Source organism: Colossoma macropomum, unplaced genomic scaffold, assembly GCF_904425465.1.
Source record: "Colossoma macropomum unplaced genomic scaffold, Colossoma_macropomum, whole genome shotgun sequence".
Lineage (NCBI taxonomy): Eukaryota > Metazoa > Chordata > Actinopteri > Characiformes > Serrasalmidae > Colossoma > Colossoma macropomum.
The window spans coordinates 32,752,763-32,775,868 of NW_023494789.1; the positions used below are offsets into that span (position 1 = coordinate 32,752,763).

General features: G+C 41.1%; 1 protein-coding gene across 1 annotated transcript in view; it reads left to right on the forward strand.

Annotated features, from left to right (window-relative positions):
- The window catches only part of plxna1b (plexin A1b), a 198,764-nt gene that overhangs the window by 14,541 nt on the left and 161,117 nt on the right, over positions 1-23,106 (forward strand). The window contains exon 2 of the mRNA XM_036571021.1: positions 20,563-21,939. Coding sequence (XP_036426914.1) covers positions 20,764-21,939 — 1,176 coding nt within the window. The 5' untranslated portion in view covers positions 20,563-20,763. The remainder of the gene's footprint in view (positions 1-20,562; positions 21,940-23,106) is intronic.

Genomic DNA, 23,106 nt, shown 5'->3' on the forward strand with positions numbered 1-23,106 from the left:
GTCAAGTAGAGAACTAGGCTAATCCGTTCAGTCACTGACAGTAACACACATTACATGCACACACATCATCCAGCGTGAGAGAAGTAGGTTAAAGCTCCAAGACTGTTCCTGTGTATGTACTTTAACATCTAACTCAGTGATCAGGTGGGAGTTTCTGATATGGCCGTGCATTCCAATTAATTTCAATATTCCAGTGTATATAGGAGTATGTAGTGTATATTGAAAAACAAGAAAAAAAACAGACCGGAAATAATTTAGGGCTGTAGACTTGGGGGGAGATTGGTAGCCTCTTATGATAAGTTAATGAGCTAAAAGAGCTAAGAAGTCACATTGGACGCTAATGAGGGCTTCACAAGGCATTTTCTCCTCAGTGGACGATGTGCCAACATTTTCATTGTCTGTAGACCTAGCTAACAATATCTCTGCCTTTTCAGCACTCGTGTTTCAGACTGGTAATACATAACGTAACATAAATTCTCACACATACCAGCGCGATCCAGTACCAGGCCCAATTGGATGCATGTGGTTAAGCAAGAATTACACTGTTGTGAAGGAATATATATATATATGTATGTGTGTGTGTGTGTGTGTGTGTGTGTGTATATATATATATATATATATATATATATATATATATATATATATATATATATATATAATCATTTATTTTTTTTCCTTCACAACAGTGTAACATATTTATGTGTGTGTGTGTGTGTGTATATATGTATGTATTTTTGCCTTAGATACTCTATCTACTCCTAATACTGCAAATTAAGAGTTAATTAGCCTTATACCTGCTGTGTTATGCTGTTAGTTACCAATTGAATGTTGTATTTGAGATTTCATTTTTCTCGATCTGATTATTGTAGCTACAGTGAAGTGCTTCCTAGCTGTCCCCCGTCTGTGGCCACACCACTGGTCTGAACCTGATGTGAATGTTTGAGTCTCGTTGGGTTTGGACTCATAACTCAGAGGTGTGTGTATATAAGTTAAAGCTAAGTGAATCTCTCTTGGGCCTTAGGCAGTATGTGTCTTGCCCTGAGGGATTAGAAATGTGGACTTTGGCTGCTGTGCTGATATGTAAAGAGTTGGAGCGGGAGTCTGGCCCGGATTCACTCTCTTTAATGGCTTCTCTTGGATGTGAAGAATTCCGCTGCTCTGTTTGGAACGCGGACGGTGAGGAATTTACCAAAGCTACGCCCTCGCTTCTTCTGCCAGAGGAGAGAGAGAGAGAGAGAGAATGGTGAATAGATGAGGAAGGGTCGGGAACGTGTGTGTGTGTGTGTGTGTGTGTGTGTGTGTGTTGTTTCTAAACGTGTTTTATGTGTGTATAGGCTGCAGAGAAAGATAGTGGAGATGAGTGATGGGGAGAGCGTGATTGATTGAGCTGACTCAGACTTAAATTAAACTCTTTCTGTTTCACAGTTTTACACACACACATACACACACACTCCTCCCTCTCCTCCCTCTGTTCTGTGACTTTATGGCCTTCTGGAAGCCAAGCAGATGTTTTGGGTTTACCTCCTTCTTTCTTTCTTTTCATCTTTTTCTCTTGTTCCCTCGCTCTTTTTCAAACCTCTTGCTCTCGTTCTCTCTGTCTGCCTTCTCTCTTTCTCTTGTTGTCTGCTCCCTCTCTCTCTCTGTCTCCTCTCTTTCTTTCTTTCATTGCTTCTCTGTCTTTCCTTTTTTCTTTTTCTCTTTTGTTGTCTCTCGCTGTTTCTCTGTCTGCCTTCTATCCTTCTCTCGTCTCTCTGTCTTCTTTCAGAGAAGATGCTGATTTCTAGGAATTAGAATTTAATTTTGTAGTTTAGACTGTTGATTACTGAAGATCTGGACTTCTTCACAGTCTCTGTGTGTGTGTGTGTGTGTGTGTGTAAGTCAGATGTGCTGCAGTGTTAAATAGCTCTCTCTCTGTTAAGCAGTTATCTGTAAAACAGAAGAATGTCAGTTGGCTTTTCAAGAAAGATTATCAGGATCTAAAGGCGTCATTCAAAGCCATATTTAGCTGATGAAAAGAGCTACATAACTTCCTTTAGCATGAGTGTACAGTGATGTCTATAAGTAGCTGGGCAATGATACAGTTCTTGTTGTTTTTCACTCTGTACTCCAGCACACTGGATTTGAAATGGAATAAAGACAGATGAGGTCAAAGTGCAGAACGTAAGATTTACTTTGAGGTCATTTACATGCATATTTAGTGATACCAAACTGCTTAGATTAGATCTGCACTTCAGGAACTCGGAGAACTGTGCTTTTTCTTTTGTCCACCTTGCGACAGGACTGTGATCCTGAAAAATATTGCTGAAGCAACTGTGGAGCATTAGAGGCCTCGTCTAGCCGAGTCAATGAGCCTGACAGAGCACACGTTTCACTTTCTGAAGGCAAAAAACCCAAAACACTCAGGAAGTGAAAATCACTGCATTAATTTCATGGCAGAACATAATCAACCAAAGATCTGAAGCCAAGGATGAACTGTTTTATTTGAAATTGTTGATCTCCTGAAACAAGAATCCTCTATATAAATGAGTAGTGATGCACAATCATATCAGAAACATATCAGTATTGGCAGATAATTGCTTTAAAAAGATATTGTGATTGGACAGATGTTTAGATTTGACAATTATTTCAAGCTTATATTTGATTAGATTGTATTTATTGTACTCCGGACGAGCAGAATGTTTAGGCGACGCTGGGAAATGTTATGCTTTCCGTAATGGTAATTAAGGAAAGATGTAGTCTAAATAGCTACATTTTATGAATGTTTATGGATTGGTATCGACTGGTACAGCATGAAAAATATCAGACATCTGCCATTGGCTCAATTGCTATTTCAGTGCGTTCCTAAAAACGGTTTATTATATATGGTTAACCCATACATACATAGATGAACATACTCGTGAATTAAAGCTTCTATTCTGCACTGTAACCTCACAATCATAGTTTTATTCCAGATCCAATGTGCTGGAATACAGAACCAGAAATGTCACCGTCCATGTACTGAATGTGTGCGTATTTCTCCACTCAGTCTCTCTTTCACATTCATGCCAGCTCCTTGTTTAAACAGAGATGTGTTGCTATGGCTCCAGGGAGCTGGCCAATCAGAGCGCTGGCTGGATTTCACTGTTGGAGATTGCAGTGAGAAATCAGCTTTCCTGATTGCAACGCTGTCAATCATCTGATTGGTGGAAACATGCCGAGGACCCCAGTCTAGATAGCTGAAATTTACTTCCTGTTTGAGTCTGATCTCACCAGAACAAAACATGTCTGTCAACATTCACTCTGCTATAACTTTCAAAGGAATTTAGTGAGAGGTATTGTATGTGTGTGTTTTGTCCTACGGGAAGCAACAGTCAGTCCTGCCTGTCAAGTTGACTCACAAATTACAGGTTATTGTCACACTCTGCTTTGGTGGATGTGTGTGTGTGTGTGTGTCTCTGGGTGTTGCGGTGGGTGATGTTGCATGTTGGAATTCTGAATTTCATGCTTGCTGCTGCATCCAGGGTTAGACAGAAATAACAATAATGAAAGGCAGTCCAGTGTTGCTTTGAAAAAGGAAATATTTATTAAATGCTTTATATTATTAAAGAATAAAGCCCTTGCAGTGGCTGTGATGGTCCTTTCTGTCAGTGTGGTCTGTTCTGATGTCATCCGATCTAAGTTGTCACTTTAGCTTATTTTATTTGACATTGTTTCATAGAGTTATATTAGTATGCTTTTAGCCAATGGTACAGTATCTCTGATGTCAGATGGACCAGCTCAACAGGGGCATCACCACAGTCTTCACACTGGACTTCATCATGGAGGTTACAGTTAATGAATTGCAACAAAATCTGATTTGTTTGATTAGTATGCCTGTCATGTTCATGAAATATTAGCTGACAATTTCTGTATGTCTAATTTCTATATACATAAATAAACAATTTAAATGTAATTTTTGTTTGTTGTATGCAAATATTAAAGCAGAAGCCCAGAGTGGTCAGATTGGCTGATTAGCTATCTTGCTTCCTAGCTGTCAATACTTAAGCTCCCAACTGACCTCAGACACAGCTCAAGCTCAAATAGACAAGCATGACTTACCACCACCCTCTAAATATGTTACAGCACCAGTCAGAAAGTAGAACTTTTGTTGCTTATGTGTCCCAGTGAGTGTTTTCTGCCTTCTTTTACTTAAACTGATAAACCCAATTCACATTCTGTTTACTAGGTCAAAAACATATTGTTTTCAAAGCTCCCAACTGTAGAAAATACTTGTGGTCATCAAGCATTTATGTAATAATTGTGATGAGTCTACTGATTAGCTCCATGTCCCAGCAGAGAGTTTAATAAAAGGAAAAAAGTAACACAAAAAAAATCTCCAAAGCAAGTGGCCACTCGGGCCCCAGGCTCTGCAATTTTAGAGGCCAAAATGTGTGCTGTTGTGGCCAGGGGCACCGGACAATAGGTGGTATCGACCCCTGCCTCTCTGTGCTTCAGAACTTACACGCACACACACACATCTGGCCTGCCGTTTAACTTGAAAGTGCTGTCATCAGCGTGTGTGTAATGTGTGTGTGGGTGAAGTAGGGTTAACTCAGTTTCCCCAGTGGCAGGTAAAGTGCTCATATCTGGCGTAGCTCACTTCTCACCCACTAATCAGGACCATACTACTCCGACTGATATGGACGCTAACAGGCAGTGGACATGCACACTCACATTCTCCTCATGCCATTTAAACTGCATACATACAACATGTGTCCCCTGTTATTTGCTTTACAAATATATCAAATTGAAGCTGCTTTTAGTCCATTTTTATAGACACCTGTATATCATAAAATATCAGAAACCACATGATCAGAGGAGAAGCCGGCCTTGTGCTAGATTTAGTGTTTTTGTCTTGTTATGCGGTATTCGGTCCCTCAGCCTCGTTTGACAGGGTTCATGATTATTCTTTTCCCTTTTCATGTTTTTGTTGATCAGTGTTCTCTCAGCACCCAGCATGCATTACACAAATATATCATACAACCACTGGGAATCCCTGTGGTGTCAGCCTCCCGACTGGTAGACCTTGGTGACTGATTTATAGGCTAATAAATACATCTAAGCAAGCTAGCTAGCATTTGTGTAACTCTTACCTCAGTTGACTAATAAAATTGTAAGGAAAACAGTGATTCTGTCCTTATTCAGCACAAAATGGATGCCAGAGACAATTTTTTACCCTTTCTAGTCAGAGCAAAGAAGCCCAACTGAGGTAAGGTATCTAGATAGCTGTGGTAGCTACCTGGCTAATTTTAGCTTTTAGCTTGTTCTCCTCATCTGTTGAGTCGTTTCTGTTGTTTGAGTAAGTCATTCTCTACAGTTATACAGCTGCAATAATGTATTAATTAATGCGTTCTGAAAAAATAAGAAAAGAATCATGGCAGACCGCCCTCAAAAGTCTCCCAAAGAAGTTTTGGTGTATCATCCTAGTCTTTAATCTGGAAAATCCCGCTCTAGAAACTACTGAGACGCCACTATAAATGTTAGAAACTTGTTATCAACTTTACCCAGATAGCAGAATTTACCACATCCTTACATTTGTTCTGGCACAGTATACAGCTGGGTCTTTGGCCCAGATCTGGCCCACACTCTGTAAAATGAGTAGAACTAATGAATGTGGCCCAAATCTGTCCTGACTACATTGTTGGTCCACAACATTTAAGCCAGAATTGGCCCACAGATATAAACACATGGCAAAACCATACAAAACTGTACAGCATCTGGCTCTATTCTGGCCTGCATGCCTAAAATCTGCCCAGCAGTCATCTGCCACCTGCAAATGAAAGCCAGAATCGGCCTACAACTCTGGTAGCTCTGAAGTAAAGAAGCAGACTTTGGACACTAAACATGTTTTGTCTGATTGACTACATTTGGGGTAAGGTTAAAAACTGTGTAAGATGTGTTTTTATCTGCTGAACTACTCTATTTAACAGAAAAGATGTCAGAGATGCAGAAACAAATTAAACTTTCCCATCATTCATTCAAGAGTGGTGTTCTCAATCTGCTGCCATCAACATCCCCCTCTGTGAGCCAATCAGCACCTACTGGGGGGAAATGCTAAAGTTCCTTCACTCCTGAAAAATAGAGAACTGTTCTATCTGTCTGTGCATCTCTTCCTCGCTCTCTGACTTTTGGACACGCACAACTTGCGAAAGGCAAAAATCTGCAATTCAATTAAGAGTTTAATTTTTGTTTAAGATGCAAATGTACCCTTTCTGATAATGAGAATGTTAAGGGGGAAAAGAGGCAGAGGGGGATATTTGGTGTTAGCGCACTTATTCATTAGCTGAGCGGGGCTGTGTCAATACGCAGACACAGATACGCACAGGAAATTGAATTATCTGTCTGAAAAGGTCAGAAAAAGAGTTTTAAGACTGGCACAGAAAGGAATGGGGGAAAATGTTGCTTTTGCCACTCAGATTTAGCCCTGCCCCTCACCTCCTCCCCCAACACACACCACACTCCATGTGTGTCCATCACCCCATTCTCAGCTTCTACATGCTTTTCAAAAAAAAAGGTAGCAAACATTGATACATTACATTGACTCTGTACATGTTGTCTAGAGTCCAGGCTTTATTTTATATTTCAGAATTAAATGTTTAAATGGTTATAAAAAGATAAAAAATATTCCACTTTCCCCTGAAGAAATGAGTGAACTCATTTAAGGTACACAATTGGACTTTCAGACCATTGTTTCACATTGAACCTTTTATATTTCTTCACTGTCACTTTTACATGAGATGGCAGAAACATGCTTTACTTTTAAAGGGCCCATATCTTACATTTTTCTCTTATTTAATTTAATTTCGTATCATATTTCTGTGGTTTCCTGAACCAAAAACACTTATAATTAAGTTTACATCACCACTTTCCAACTTCTGTTTATCCCTTAAAATCAAACTGTTTTTTGTTACTGTCCCTTTAAGACTGATATATGTAAGAGAGCTGTGTTCTAAGAGGCTGTCCTGTATTGTGCCTCATTCAGAAAGCAGTCTGAGCTGAAATACTCCTCATACCTTCAGCATGAGTGAGCGGGGATAAACCGATGTAGGCTGTGTAGGTGGATGAAAGTAAATGAGCTGGTTTTGTGACATCACAGAAACAATGAACTCAAATCAAAGTTTAGTTGCTGTATATGGACTGTGGGAAGTGAATGCTATGTTTTGAAACTTTTAACAGTATTTACATACTTACATACTTTTAAAAAGAGAAGTGAGTAAATTTCAAGTTTTCATGATTATGGGCTTTTTAATGTAAGTTATGTAAAATGTATTTGAAGTCATTTTGGAGCATTTCTAAAGGTCCGTTCATCATGGAATTTTCACAATGTAACAGCTGTTGTTTTCAAATAATTAAAAAAAAAGAGAGACATGTTTTGTTGGGACAGTGACGATTTACATTGTTTGTACCTTGGTAAACAAAAAAGTACCTGTACAGTTCCTTTTTTTTCTGACAGTCTGGGAAATGTTTGGATTGTTTGGTAAAGTGTATGAATGCGGGTAGATGATGTTGATAGTATGCTTACTCAGTGAGATGTAACCATAGTGTCAGTGATGAGCAGGCTCTATATGGTTTGGCTTGCTAGAATGTCTCTTGCCTTTTCTTCCTTTTTTCTCTTTCTCTGGTTGTTTTTCTCCCCTGCATTCTTGTCAGTCGTCGTTACCTTTGGTGTTCCACCAGCCTCTCTGTTCTTATCTCTCCTCCGTTTCAGCTCATGTTTCTTTCTCTCTCTCACACTCTTACTGTTCTCTCAACACCCCACCCCCTTCTCTTAGCTGAGGAGGGAAGACCCTGTTTGGTTTGTAGGCCTTAACATAGTAAATAACAGTCTCTCTCTCTCTCTCTCTCTCTCTCTCTCTCTCTCTCTCTCTCTCTCTCTTCCTCTCACACTCACGCACACACAGGGTCAGGGATGCGTGTAGTGGTGTATGATATGCTTCACTGCGTATGTGTGCTGACTGGCCTTGGAAAGAAGGAAGCAGAGAGAAGAAAGTGCGTGTGAGAGTGTGTATTCACACAAGCTGCTCCATCACCCTCAAGCGTCCCTCAGCTCTTCACTCAGCTCTCCTTTCCGCTCTTCTCCTTCAGACTGTTAACCCACTGAACAGGGCCACAGGGCCCTAGAGTCATCGCTTCAGTGTTAATGAAGCTATAAAGGGAAAGCGCTCTCTGTAGCTCTTTTATAATGTTATTCCAAACTGAACTGTTGAAAAACAGTTGCTGGTGTTGACTGTAGTAGTCCCGCCTGCTGGGCTGGTCCGCCCTGATGTCATCTGATCCAGTTTAGCTACTGGAACGAGCCGATCAGGGTTCACCAGCTTAAAACATATTTTTTTGAAGAGCCCATATTCTGCATTTTTCTTGTCTTTTAATTTCTGCCTGAAGCCATTTGAGTTAAACCAAATGTTCTTGTTACGGCACCTTTAAGAATGGGATGTGAATGAGCTCTGTTCTGATTGGCTGCTCTGTATTGTGCCTTGTTAAGAAAGCTGTCCAGGCTAAAACACACTAAGCATGAATGGGTGGGGCTAAACTGCTAAAGGCTGAATAGGCAGATAAATACATTGGCTTTTTCATGACATCGTAAAAAACAGTGAGTTTGTAATGGACTCTTTTTGCAGCTTAGTTTTCATATATGAACTGTATGGACTGAGAGTGAATGGATTTTCTTGAAACTTTGTGTTTGTGTTTATACACTGCATCAGATTTTATGCCAAAAACGTGAGAATTTGTTTTCGCCCGACATGGACCTTTTACGACCTTATGTCATACAGTGATTGCAGTGGACACTAGCTAGCTGTTTAGCTTTTTGTGTTTGCATAATGTGCCCCTGTGAGACCCCCTCGTACTAATTCTGGGAATCTTGTTTAAAGATGGGGTATTAGTAGCTGTGGATATGTGTAATATCACTTAAAGATATTTTGAAAATACACAAGCTTTCTCTTTAGCTACGTTTTATCCTCATGACATGAAATGGCCTGGGGCTTTTATAGTTTTTGTAGAAAACAATGTAAGCTAGCTAGCGAATTGTTGCTATCCGAGCTGTGCCTTGCCCAAGTAGCCCTCTATTAAGCAAATTCTTTCCTGATGGTAATGACACGGATATTACGTCCATGATTATGGAAGTATATTAGCTTATGTATCTAACTTCAGCAGCAATTTCGCAAGCAAAAGCAATTTCTTAGTGTAAAATGTGTTTCTTTTTATCCGTAACACTTCTGTAAGCAATGTAGGTGAACACATGGGTAATTTCCCGTGATTTAACACCATCAACACAGCAGGTGGACCAGCTCAGCAGTAGGGGCCACCATTGCCACCCCACCAAATTGTGATAATGACCCGATGAAGTTGCTTTTCAGTTTTAGCGATGTTTTTGTAATACATTTAATAAATAAGCACTAACCATGCTGTGATACTCTATCATGAGTTTGAATGTTATAAGTACCACCCAGCATAAGATACTTCTAAACTAGTACCATTGTAGAGCCCAAACGGTGGACACTTTATACCATGGTAGAGCCCAAACGATGGACACTTTATACCATTGTAGAGCCCAAACGATGGACACTTTATACCATTGTAGAGCCCAAACGATGGACACTTTATACCATTGTAGAGCCCAAGCGATGGAAAATTTAGAGCCTAGTGAAGTTGAGTTCACCTGTAAGAACCAGATAATGTTAGCTAGCAACCCAACCCAAGGCTGAATGATTATGTCTGACACATATTGCACAGTAGTAACTGTAGCAGTTTAGCACAGTTTTTGCAGCTTCTGTATCTGTTCATATTATTCGTTTGCGACAGTTGTGTCCATAAAAGTGTCAGCCATTGTGTGACGACTTCTGTTTCAAAAAGTGTTAGTTTTTCCAAATGATCCTTATTTTCTTGTAACTGTGCTGAGTTTTCACTGGAGGAGCGTTTTCAGGGAGCAGCGCTCAGGCATGATCACGTCTGAATGGAATGCACTGCCCGGGAGTTCAAGAAGTGAAGTTTACAACCCAGGGAATTCTGGGTAGTTGAGTCTGATTGTTTGCAGTGCATTGGTAGAGCTTTAGAACAAGGGGGGTTGTTATCAGAGGCCTTGATGTTGATGCTGAACAAAATAATACATTCTTTGCGGCTTTTGAATATAAGAGGGAAGTGTGAATGTCCTGTCTGGCGGAATTAGAAAGCAGAGATAAGAGCAGGAATGCAAATCACACCTGAATGTGTCTGTGTGTCTGACAGAGACACTGTTCCTTATTCAAATTGCAAATTTTTTTTTATCTAAGTGTCACCAAACAGTGATGTAAGTGTTGAGGAGGTCATTTAAAGTGTCTTTGTGAGAGTGTCTGTGTGGTTGGTTGGTCCAGGCTCTGTAGATTGACCACATTGACAGGACAGGCAGTGGAGCGGTGATAACAGCAGCATAAATGCTGAGGTCACCCTTAAGATTGATTTTGTCTTTTTCTCTCTCTCTCTCTCTCTCTCTCTCTCTCTCTCTCTCTCTCTCTCTCTCTCTCTGGTTCAGCAATCTGAAGGAGGTAGGATGGGGTGTGGTTTGTGGATCTATTTGGCTAAAAGTAGAGTTCCCGTCATGTTTTTCCGTGTTTCAGTTACTCTGACTCGTCCTGTGCTCTTCATAAAGGATGGTTGACACTGTGCAGACGGAGGCAGATTTCAAACTGAGCTCTTTTTTCTTCTTCCTCTTCATGTGTGATGAATGGAAGCCTTGAGGATGATGCAGATGATATTTGGGTGAGATAATGATATTACACAGATTTCAGGAGGGAGGATGAATAGTGGGCTTATTAAAATCCAGCCTTTTGTGTCTGTGGAATTCATAAAGTCTAACCAGACGTAGAACATAACGCAGGCATTAACACACATACATGTGCGCGTGCACACACACACACAAACTCTGCAGAGACAATAAGTAAACTGTTCTTGTGGGCAGTGCATGCATGAATTTAAGTGTGCGTGGGTGTGTTTGTGTATACAGTGGTTTTACAGATGTGCGTGTTCATGATTGTGAGTGCTTGCGTAAGTCTCCAACTATAGTCCATCTGAATGAGTTCACATGCATATTTCTTCTTTCTCTCTTTCTGTCCGTCTCCAGCACGTTTGTAAGACTGCAACTAACAACTTCTGTAATTCATTAACTTATAGCTCATTATGCAAATAACTAATAGACTGAATAATGTACCTATTATGCGGCGTTTGCTCCTCTCTTTTTGCTGCCGCCTCAGTTTTCTTACGGTGCAGTGAAACAACAGAATCCATATCGCCCCACTGCACTTCCTGTACTGTGGTCTGTCAGAATGACCACATGGATCTCATAAACCTTGTCCAGGGCTGTTGTTTTTAGGTTAAGCCATTTTTGTCTGTCTGTAATCAATTTGTTGTCTAACGGTTACAGTCCTACACGTTTGAGGTGGTAGACTATGCTGTTTATTGGTGTGAGAGAAGAAGAGAAAGTGAGACTTTAGAGAAGTTGTAGGCTTTTAGTCTCTCTGTAAAAAAAAAAGAAAAAAAATTGTTTGAGTGTGTTGTTGTGATGGTTTGAACTGCATCTCTCTCTCTCTCTCTCTCTCTCTCTCTCTCTCTCTCTCTCTCTCTCTCTCTCACACACTCACACTCCCCTCCCTATCCCTCCCTCTCTCAGGGAATAACACTCTAGGTTTGAGCTGAGTAAAATGCTTTTCAGCACATAGACACACTCTAAACACATGGGTATTACTCAGCCACACACATGTACGTCAAAACTGAAGCTGCCATGTACACACACACACACACACACACACACACACACACGCGCATGCATGCATAAAGCACACAGTCCCTTTCAGAGTTGTATAGTCTGTCACTGAGTAATTCCATTTGCTGCTGAAAACACAAGTGGCTGGACAGGGTTGTGCATAAGTGTAAAGGGTGGAGGATGTAGAGCTGTGCATCTGCTTTGGGTATTCAGGTCATGCCAACTGTCACTTAGCCACAGCCCACCCATCACACAGTGTATGCGGTTCTGTGCTGGTGAAGGCTCATGTTTTGTACTGAGCGAGCAGTGTCGTAGCCTCAATCAGTGTGTGTGTGTGTGCGAGCACGCTGTGGTCTAGGTTCTGAAATATTTTTATGCGATTCTTGTTTTGGGTGTTTAATTACAGGGATAATGAGGTGTGAAATGAGCGTCTCCGTGGAGATAAGCTGTTTCCTGTAGACGTCACTTTTCTGTCCTTCCCCTTTCCTTCTTACTCAGTCCAAGAGATGTGAAATTTTTTGCGCAGTACTAAAATGCTAAGGTGTGTTTGACGTGATTTTGTGTGTGTGCGTGTAGAGAACCACCTTATGTATCTGTAGTAAGATATACAGTATCGCAACAGTGTAACATATCATCATATTGTGTCATTCAATGCGAGTCTCAATATGCACAGCTATTGAACAACACGCCCAGCAGACAGAAGCAAATAAAGCACTCAGTTTAATGCTAAGTATTTCCTATGACACATGATGTAAGTTAAACAAACGTGCTTACAGTGTGAACAGACTGTCCCTCCTTTGAAAATGTCGCTTCCTCTTTTTTTCCGAATTGAGAGCACTCTGACTCCTCGTAAGCTATCTGAGGTTGGGGAAACATATCAAGACACCACTGAATCAAATGGAATAATGAATTTTCTGAATCATCAGAGAAAGTCTTGCACTGATACTATATTGGCTGAGATAATGGCACTTAAATACATTATCTCTCTTGGCATAAGAGAATACCAGCACCATGATCAGTTTCTGACGTGTGGCACCACTGAGTGACTCTCGCGTTCGTGCCAGTAGATGGATCTTAAATGAGGCAACATGTCTGCGTAGTGAGATTATTTTACTGCTTGAGAAAAGCAGTAGTAAAATGCCAATTGCAAAATCTGTAATGCCAGTATTGTGAGTGGAGGCACGGCCAGCAAAGATTTAATACATCAAATTTAGTGAAGAACGTATAGCTATATCAAACCAAAGACCACAGCAGCTTGTAACTCTGAAACCATTCAAATGTAAAGTTATCCAACCAGTGAATGGCATTCAAGCTTAGTTTGTTTTGTTTGTGACACAGGAAACTGCTTTTACCAAAATATGTAAAGAGCTGAATGGTATAAATATGAAGATTTGAAGTGAGTTGTATATCCAGAAGAGCTTTTGAAAAGAATAACAGTGATGTTTAATGGAAAATGCATTATTTATCTAATAAAGGTGTTATTGATAATAATATTGTAATGGTGTTTCTTAGGCACGCACTGATATTGCAGTTGTGGGTCGTTGCCACCATCCAATATTTTTCATCTACATATGTGCAGATACTAATGCTGATACGTAAATGAAATTGGGACTACATCTATGTGTATTAATTCTGTGGAGAAATGTATTTCAGTAGGGTCACGGATGCTGTTAAATGCATAAAATGTAATCATTTTAGCTCCGTAACCCAGCATCACCTACATGTTCTTTTTTTTTTTTCTTGGTTTTTTAATGCAATTGTGCATCTCTAATTTTTTTTAAAGCCCACTCCACACAATGCATATCATGAAAAGTAAGAAAACTCTTGGAAGTGATCTGTAATACTATAAAGGAATAAAATCCTTCATTTACAGGCAGCTATTGAGTAGTTAGGTTAGATTGAGTTAGGATCAGTTGGTAAGGCTGGGCTGTATGACAGTATTTATTGTTATTGTGATAAATTACATCACAATTTCACAGTATGCTTTTCTGAGCATAACTTCTAAAAGTATTGCAATTATTACATTTTTATCAAACCACCACCAGGTATTGGCATATGTTGAGGATCAGGTATCGGTAATGGCATCAGAAGGGAAAAAGTGGTATGAGTGCATTCCTAGTTACACCCTTAATCTGTGCAGTTTTGTGTGAGCTTCCGACACAGTCATACATTCATTCAGCGTTATGTGCTCAGCATGGTCATACATGCATTTGGAGAGTGTGTGTGTGTGTGTGTGTGTGTGTGTGTGTGTGTGCGCGTTTGTTCAGCAGTATTTTTCTCTCTCTCACGCGCTCTCTCTCTCTCTCTCTCTTGCTCTCTCACTCGCTCTCTCTCTCAGAAGCGAGTGCCGTAATTGATATGCCACAAGCAATAAATCAGCAGCCGGCCCTGCCACCACACCCCATTATCTAAGGAGACAGGTTTAGCGGCCTGTCCAGAGGCTCCGTCTGGGAGTGTGTTTGTGGGCGTGTGCGTGAGCGTGGGTGTATGTGGACACTTTTAGAGCGGTTATGAGGGGACTTTGAGAGCAGGCCGGATGTTAAGGCAGGGTGGCGTCCTTGGGGTCAGGCAGATGCAGGGAGGAGAGAGAGGGGGAAATCTCAACTTTTCCTGCTCAATTCCTCTATTTCCCCACATGCAATCATAGACGCTCCATTATCACTTCCTTCCTTCTGCTTTTCATCACCGGCTGCAATTTCAAAACCTCTCTACCACTTACTTTTTTCTAATTTCCATATGTTTTTTTTTGACTCGCTAAAAGGAAATTGAAACTTAAGTGCTAAAAAGCAGGAAGGAAATTGAAAATCGGAGAGTCCGGAGGGGTGAGAGTGTCTTTTGGGGAATTGGAAAAGGAGGGAATTTCTTTATCTGGGAAGAGAATTGACAATTTTCCCATCTGTCAGTCATTCTCCAGGGACTGTGGCATGGTGAGGGTTTGATAACTGGCCCAAATCTGTTTTTCTCCATCTCTCAGTGCCGCGTTCAGCGCTAGCAGAATACGCTATTAAGCGCTAACTCCACTCGCTACAAATAGCTGTGTGTGTTGGGCTCGAGCGGTGATAGCATTTCGCCCATTACTGTGCCAGATAACAATGCGAGAGCACGCAGATGCAATTTGTTGTGAAATTTACGCTCTGCTACGTCAAGCCTGATCCACACAAATGAAGAGAAATGAGTGTTGAGACAATCTCCTACAGGTATCTGCCTCTAACCATTTCTCTTTCTGTTTCTCTCTCTCTCTATTTCTATTTCTGTTTCTATCTCTCTCTCTCTCTCTCTCTCTCTCGCACGCAGTCATTCTCAGTGCGTAAATGACATGCCTAAATGAGCTAGCAGGCTCTGCGCTCCACTGTTGGTTTTAAATTGACATCTGTTCTCAATGCACAATGTGATTTTGTACAGTTGAGAGCAGAATGAGATTCTTTTATGGCAAACCCATCATTTGATTGTGGTTGTGCCTGCTTATGTCAAGGACATATTTACTGATCCTAAAAAGATTTGGATAACAGCAATACAAGGTAGAGAAACTACAGAAAAAACTTCATAATAACATTCTGTTCTAAGGTAATGTGTAATACATCGCTAGTCAAAAAAAGAAGAAAGAGACACTCCTACTCATAGTAGGGGTTTCCTCTGTTATTCTGTATTTTAGAAAAGAAGTGAAAACGTTAGTCAGCATAAATCACAAATCATAATGGACTTTCTTTCTACCTTGTAACGTAATCAAAACTATAAACACCTGATCAACACCTGTCGCGCTTGCAGTATACATAAAAATAGATCTTCCACCAGCTGAGTTGTAAGGGATCCTAGGGGTCTGCGGTAAGATTGCTTCAGGTGAGAGAAGTGTTCTGGGCTATACTTCAATCAAAGATGACTGGAAAACGATAATTTTGTATTTTGGTATGAGGTATGGTATGATGACTTGTGCTTAATATGACTGTGATAGTAAACATGGAGAAAAGGTTCATTTTGATTTTAGATTCTTTTAAACTTTTGAAATAAGACATATTGAATTACTGCTGTCAGAAATGTCGGCCTTCTATTAAATATGGGTATTTAGGCCCAGCCTACCTCGTCACAACACAGCTGACTGACCTGAAGACGCTCCACAGATGAGTTAGAATGGTGTGATTGTGGTTCAGTATTTTCTAACTCTCAGTTTCACTTAAATATTTTTCCCCCTAATAAATTCATGCACTATATGGCCAGAAGTATGTGGACACCTATCATGCCTATTTAAGCTGGTTTGGCATCCCATTTTTTCCGCTAAAACTGAGGAACTGAGCCCAAATCTTAAACAGCCCCAGACCATTATCCCTCCTCCACCAACTTGTGCATTTCAGTAGGAAGCGTTCTCCTGGCATCTGCCATGCCCACATTTGCCCATCAGACTGCTGGATAGTGAAGAATAATTCATAACTCCAGAGGACGTGTTTCCACAGCTCCAGAGCCCAGTGGCAGTGTGCTTTACACCACTTCAGCCGACCCTTTATATTATGCATAGTTATCTTAGGCTTGTGTGAACCTGCTTAGTCATGGAAACACATTTAATGAAGTTCCCGACACAAAGTTATTGTGCTGATGTTGCCTCTAGAGGCATTTTGGTACTTTGTAGTGAGTAATGCAGTAGATGATAAGTAATTTTTATGTGCTTTAGCACTCAGCGGCCCTGTTCTGTGAGTTTGCATGGTCTATTGCTTTGCGGTTGAGATGTTGGTCCGCCTAGATGCTTCCGTTTCCCAATAATAGCACTTACAGTTGACTGGGGCAGATCTAGCAGGCAGAACTTTCACAGACTGACTTGGGAAAGGTGGCATCCTATGACGGTGCCACATTTAAAGCAATGGGTGTGGATAAAACATGTGAACTCAATAATTAGGATAGTTCACCGACTTAGAAATGAATTGTTAAGGATTTCATGTAAGCCTTTAGGTCAGAGAGTCTTTAAAATGATGAAATATGCTTAATCAGTTGTGTCCAAACATTCGACTGAGTCTGTTCATGTCCGTTTTATATCTGCATAATACGTAATGTGTATCTATGATCTATTGCTCCATGATACTAAAAGAGATTTAGTAGCATTTATGACCTCATTGTAATGGAATTATGATGTCACACGCTGCCCATTTGAGTTCTGCCTGCTGGCTATTGTGTGCAGTTATCGGCTCGTATCTTCCCCTAAAACGTTATTGTAATGCATTCTAATGGCCTGGTCTTCTCTGGCTGCTCTGCCTTCTCAGCCAGAGGAATGCTATCTCTTCGTTTTCTTTTCCTCCGCTCTCTCCCTAGTTTCCAGAGCCGTGCGGAGTGACGCCACTTCCCCTCCTCTCGTCCTTGGGGATGATGGACAGATAAGAAGGCCCTCAATCACCCGCTGAAGGAAAAAGAGGCAGCGGAGATAAGAAATGGGCAAAGAAAAGGAGTGCAAGAAAGAAAAACATTCCTTATTCTTCTCCTCTTTCTCTCTCCTCGTTTGATTCTTCCCTTATCTTGCCCAGTTTTCTCTGGCCTCTGCCCTTCCTCCCGTTCAGATTTCTCCATTTCTGCTGCCTGGGTCTCTTCTTTTCTCTGCTTCTCTCTTCCAGCAGCCTCTGGAAGAGGTTAGTCTGGTGTAGCTGGAGCAGAGCAGGAAGGAGGTATTGATTTGTGTAGATTACTCTAACACCTACATGAGTATGAGAATATGCAAGATAGTTTGAATTGCCTTAAAGGAACAGTTCAGCAAAAAACACATTTGTACAGTTTTCACATGTAGTTGTGACATTTTTGATGCCTGATGTTTTCGTCTTTAATTTTTCTCTGGAGCCATAAGGCTAATGTAGCTAAACGGTAATGGAAACTTTTATCCCACCAAATAGCATCTTGCAAAATGTATGCTGAAGTCATCTCTTACCTCAAATCGTATAAAGTTGTGAAATTGAGGTTTCTGACACTGTTTGGCATATTATTATCTATAAAAATTGACAAAGTACGACTAAAATTCAGGCTTCAAGATGATTGCTAGTGTTTTATTAGCTATTTTTTTTATATTTTTTTCCCTTTTTTTTTAAGGGCTCTATATCCTACATTATTCTCGTATTTTATTTTTTCCCCTGAGATGCACTTATAGTGCTTATGTGGTTTTATGCACCAGAAGTCAAAATTCCATTTTCTGACCTCTTTCTATGCCTTATAATTAAATGCACTGTTGTAACTGTGTTTTTAAAAAGATGTAAATTATCTCTGTGCTGATTGGCTGTATTGTGTTGTGTCTCATTCAAAAAGCAGCCCACACATAAATCCAGTGTGAATGGGTGGGGCTAAACTGCTGTGGGTGGATTTGGCATGTTTATGAAAATGTGATGGTTTGCGTGCCAACAGGTGAATTCAAAATGGGCTGTTTTTGAAGCTTAGTTTCTTTATATAGACAGCTGATTCGACGGTATAGAACAGTGAGGACAGTGAAGTTTTTCATGATATGGGCCAAGTTTTCAAAGATATTAGTGGGGAATTTGAAGCAAACTTCAAACGTGTTTTGACAGATTGACTATATTTTAGAAAAAAGGAGAAACTCTGCATGTTAGATATTTATGCCAAACTATGCCTTTTAACAGCAGTGCATTCATGTATAGTGAGTCTCGGTGGCCTAATTGTTTGTCTCACGGAATGAAAATAATCACAGTCAGTCTTGCTCTCGCCCACTGACCTAATGGGCTACGTTAACCTTCTTGCACCAGAAGGTCTCGGCTCACTAGCCTAGATATTGAATATAATAGAGGATGTGAAGCATGACATTAACCTACATTTGACAATGCTGAGTAAAACCAATGGATCATTTACACACCCTACTTACTGACACATGCAGAAAGGTTAAGTCTCCATACATGGACATGGACCAAACCTCTTCACTGCTGAAAACTCCTTTAAAAAGGAAAAAAGAGAGAGATGTTTATTAAATGGGTCAAATGGCATGTTTTTTGTTTTCCCTTGGTAAAACCCTTTTTCTTTGCTGTTTAAGAAGGCTATTAATAATTAATCATTTTACATACCACATTTGGAATTAACAGCATGACTACTCACTAGCGCGGATAATTACGTTCTCCGGGCAGCTTTAACCTACATTTCGGTCTTATTGAGCTTTGGCTGAGGGCTGGCTGCAGTCCTGTGTTTTTCCTGACCGCTTCCAAGAAGAGTGTGTGCTGAATTAGGAATAAGTGGTGTTAAAATGTAGAAATCCCCCCCTACGCTGGGAATCCATTGCTGGACTAGGAATGGTGGGAAAGAGATTTGTTGGACAAGGTCATCAGATAAAGCCATTCCATTTGGATGAAGTATATAGAGACAAAGATTTGGCTTGTGAGGATGGTATGGCTATCTTCGTCATTCAGCGTAGTTTGCTGAGCAGTTTTAAGGAGTCATCATGTTTGGTAAGGAAAGCTGATATGATAGATTATGATAGATTAAGGGTTTTGTCACTGTTCGGTATTTCCCACCAATCTCAAATATACTTTTGTGCTGAGTCATGGTACAGTATTGAACAAGCTCACTGTTAACTCTTACTAACAGGGCAGTGGGTCTCAAACTGGCGTCCGTGGCGCAGGGTGGGATAATAGGGCTGCAAAAAAGTCTCAGAACTTGTGTGTCTACTAAGGAAGCTTAAATTTTGTTTGTTTTTTTCAAATCTTCTTTAAAGCTTCAGTCATACCTAAAAATGTATCACTTGTTTAAAAGTGGTAGATGTTATTAAACACTATAACAGTGAAATACACAATGCAATCACAATTCGTGGCTGTGCCCCGCTCTCTAAGCAAATTATCTGTAGTGTCAGAGAACTGGGCCATGTCTCCATGTGCAGGACAGTGTTAACTAGCAAAATTGGCAGTGCAACATGTAGCAGGGAATCTTACCTGGTCCTTATGGTTCTTCTGTCTCCTTTATTTTTGCTGCTTTCTCATTTATTTATTTATTTATTTTTTGGGATTCATCTTCAAGTGATGAAGCACAGCGGTTGTTGTTTATGTTGTATGAACATTTTATGAAGAATGGACCAATCAACATGGTCCAAAATGACCTGGAATAAATTCCTATTACATTGGCTTTAAGAGTTAAGAACAATTTCCCCTTCCTCTGTAAAAATACCATTGTGAAGGTACCTGGTTTTGTTAGGACGGCGACTGTTTGTTCCATATGGCTGATATGAACAAGGACGTCTCACAAATGCATGTTGTGTAATACTGAAATTACAAACATAAATGGGGGAAAATAACAAATTATTTGTTCTATTATTTGTAAAAATGCAAGCATCATATAAACAGATATTTTAGTCTGATTGAGTGTAGCTTTATTAATGGTTAAAAAAGAAATGTAAAATATTTATGAAAGACCAGTAAGTTTCCATGTTTGCTGAGGAGCATTCATCTTCCAGTATCTCTCAGCAAAGGCATACTGAGAGAGAGAGCGAGAAAGGGAGGGAGAAAATACTTAATCTGCAAAAAGCTCCTCTCAGACACTTTGTGATAATGGATGTGTTATGAATTCATTGAAGAGAGCACCACAGTGCATCTGCTGTTGCACTGGTATCCAATGATGAGTTTGTGTACAGTGCGTCTCCTAATCCATCTTGAGCCTCCTCACCATTCGTCTTAGTAATTAAATGTTGTCAAGGTTTCGCCCCCTCTGACCACATTACTTTGAGCCATTTATTTTGCATGGATGATGTCGTCTTAACTTTTCTACTCGCTCCCTGCCTTTCAAGTATGATGCATAATCAATAGTAAGTGTTTCATTTGTACTCATAATGTTTTTCTCTTCTTTTTTTTGCCTTGTAGGGCCACTGGCTGCCGAGTTGTTGCAAATGTTGCAGTAAATGACAGCTTTGAGAGGAGAGAAGAGGACGCAGGATCAATAAGAGTTGTGTTTCTGGCCACTCTTGTCAGTTAAATAGATAAGTATATACTAAACAGTGCAAGACTTGGAGAGACTGACACAGAAAGAGGACCTAACCTTCTCTTGTGCAGACCAGAGCCGATATGTGGCCTCAGCTGGGGCTGTGCTGCGCCCTCAGCCCAGGGCGAGTGCTCCTTCTTGGGCTGCTGACCCTCTCCTTCTCCCTTACTCCTGCTGGAGGAGCTGCAGAGCCCTTCCAAACATTCTCTCCGTTAGAATGGGGCCTGACCCATCTGGCCATTCATAACACCACTGGCGAGGTATACGTTGGTGCCGTTAACTGGATCTACAAGCTCTCGAGCAACTTGACCAAGCTGAGGAGTCACATGACCGGCCCGGTAGTGGATAACGAAAAATGCTACCCTCCGCCAAGCGTCCAATCCTGCCCGCATGACCTGTCCCAGACCAACAATGTCAATAAGCTGCTGCTGGTAGACTATGGCCAAAATCGACTGATCGCTTGCGGAAGCACCTCGCAGGGCATCTGTCAGTTCCTGCGGCTGGATGACCTCTTCAAACTGGGAGAACCGCACCACCGCAAGGAGCACTACCTGTCCAGCGTGGCTGAATCCGGAACCATGTCTGGAGTCATCATCTCGGAAGGATCCCGCAGCAAACTCTTCATCGGAACCCCAATCGACGGGAAGTCAGAATACTTCCCAACTCTCTCTAGCCGCAAGCTGATGGCCAACGAGGAGAACGCTGACATGTTCAGCTTTGTCTACCAGGACGAGTTTGTCTCCTCGCAGCTCAAGATCCCTTCGGACACCCTGTCCAAGTTCCCAGCCTTTGACATCTACTATGTCTATGGCTTCAGCAGCGAACAGTTTGTCTATTATCTAACCCTGCAGCTGGACACACAGCTGACCTCACCAGATGCCAGTGGGGAACAGTTCTTCACGTCCAAGATTGTGCGCCTTTGTGTGGATGACCCCAAGTTCTACTCCTATGTGGAGTTCCCCATCGGTTGCACCAAGGACGGTGTGGAATACCGCCTGATCCAGGATGCTTACCTGAGCAAGCCCGGCAGACAACTGGCCAACTCTTTGGGGGTGTCTGAGAACGAGGACATCCTGTTCACCGTCTTCTCCCAGGGCCAGAAGAACAGAGCCAAGCCTCCGAAAGAGTCCGCCCTGTGCCTCTTCACACTGAGGCGCATTAAGGAGAAGATCAAGGAGAGGATCCAGTCCTGCTACAGGGGAGAAGGCAAACTGTCTCTGCCCTGGCTCCTCAACAAGGAACTCGCATGCATCAACTCGGTGAGTTCTTGTAACTGATTTGGATACATAGTGGTTGGATGCGTGGGTGGTTACCCTCTGTCGAACTGTCCTTTAACAAAGAAGGAGTAGAAAAATCATTGTCCAATAAATCCACATCAGTTTTCTGATAAGTTAGAAATGTTATTTTTGTGTTTGCCAAAGCTGAATGTTTTTTGCAGCAAAACACCTCAGTGATAGTAAATACAGGGAGATTCACTCGAAAGAGGCCCCGAATATTCTGTAATAACTCTCACTAGGACGAAGCAATCTGACCGAAACAGCGTGCAAGGTGCTCCTCAGTATATGGAGCTTCGAACAAGCCGGGATGCCCCTGCATCGGAGTGATGAGGTAGGTGCCGTTGTTCAGGCAAGGAATGTTCAGGAACATGGAGCATGGCATCGAAATGTGTCTGGCAGAAAACGGAGATCACTTCCAGCATCGCCTGTAATGCAGTCGATTACGCACATGCGTCAAGGTATGTAGCATATTTTTTTGGTTCAGATTGCTTCATCCTAATGGGATTACAACAGAATATTCAGGGCCTCTTTCCAGTGAATCTCCCTGTATAACAATAATTAAGGGTGCTCATCGCATAAACATGTTTGCTGGCTTCTGCCTGGATTTTCCCAGCCGTGCTTTCCTTGTAATACCGTTTACAAAGCATTAAAGCTTTGTAAATGAGAATTTACGAAGAATAAGATGTTCATATCGCTTTGTGGTAATGTTTGAAGGTTACATGTAATTGTTCTGTGTTATCAGCTTCAAAACTGAAGGAAACAGACTTGCTCTGAGTGTGTGCAGATATGTATAGAGTAGAGATTGTGGCTTATCAGAGTTAAACCATGTGTCCTTTGCACTCTTTTTAAATAAGAGTTACCAGTGCAGCTGCTGTAAACTATTGACAATATTGAACTAGCCTAGATATATAATTACCTGTCAGTATCAGTGTAGCATTTGATTATTTCCAGACTCTACTAATTCTGCACTGTTCCTCAGTGGCTGCTATTGTTTATTAGCTCAGTATGCAGCTGTCCTGGTTCTGACATGGGCTCTTTTAAATGGATGTTCTCAAAACCCCTGTACATGGATAATAATGCTGTGACTCACAGTCTTGTGCTGTTGGGAATTAAAAGTTGTGATTTTGAGCTGGTTTTAATAACCTCCCC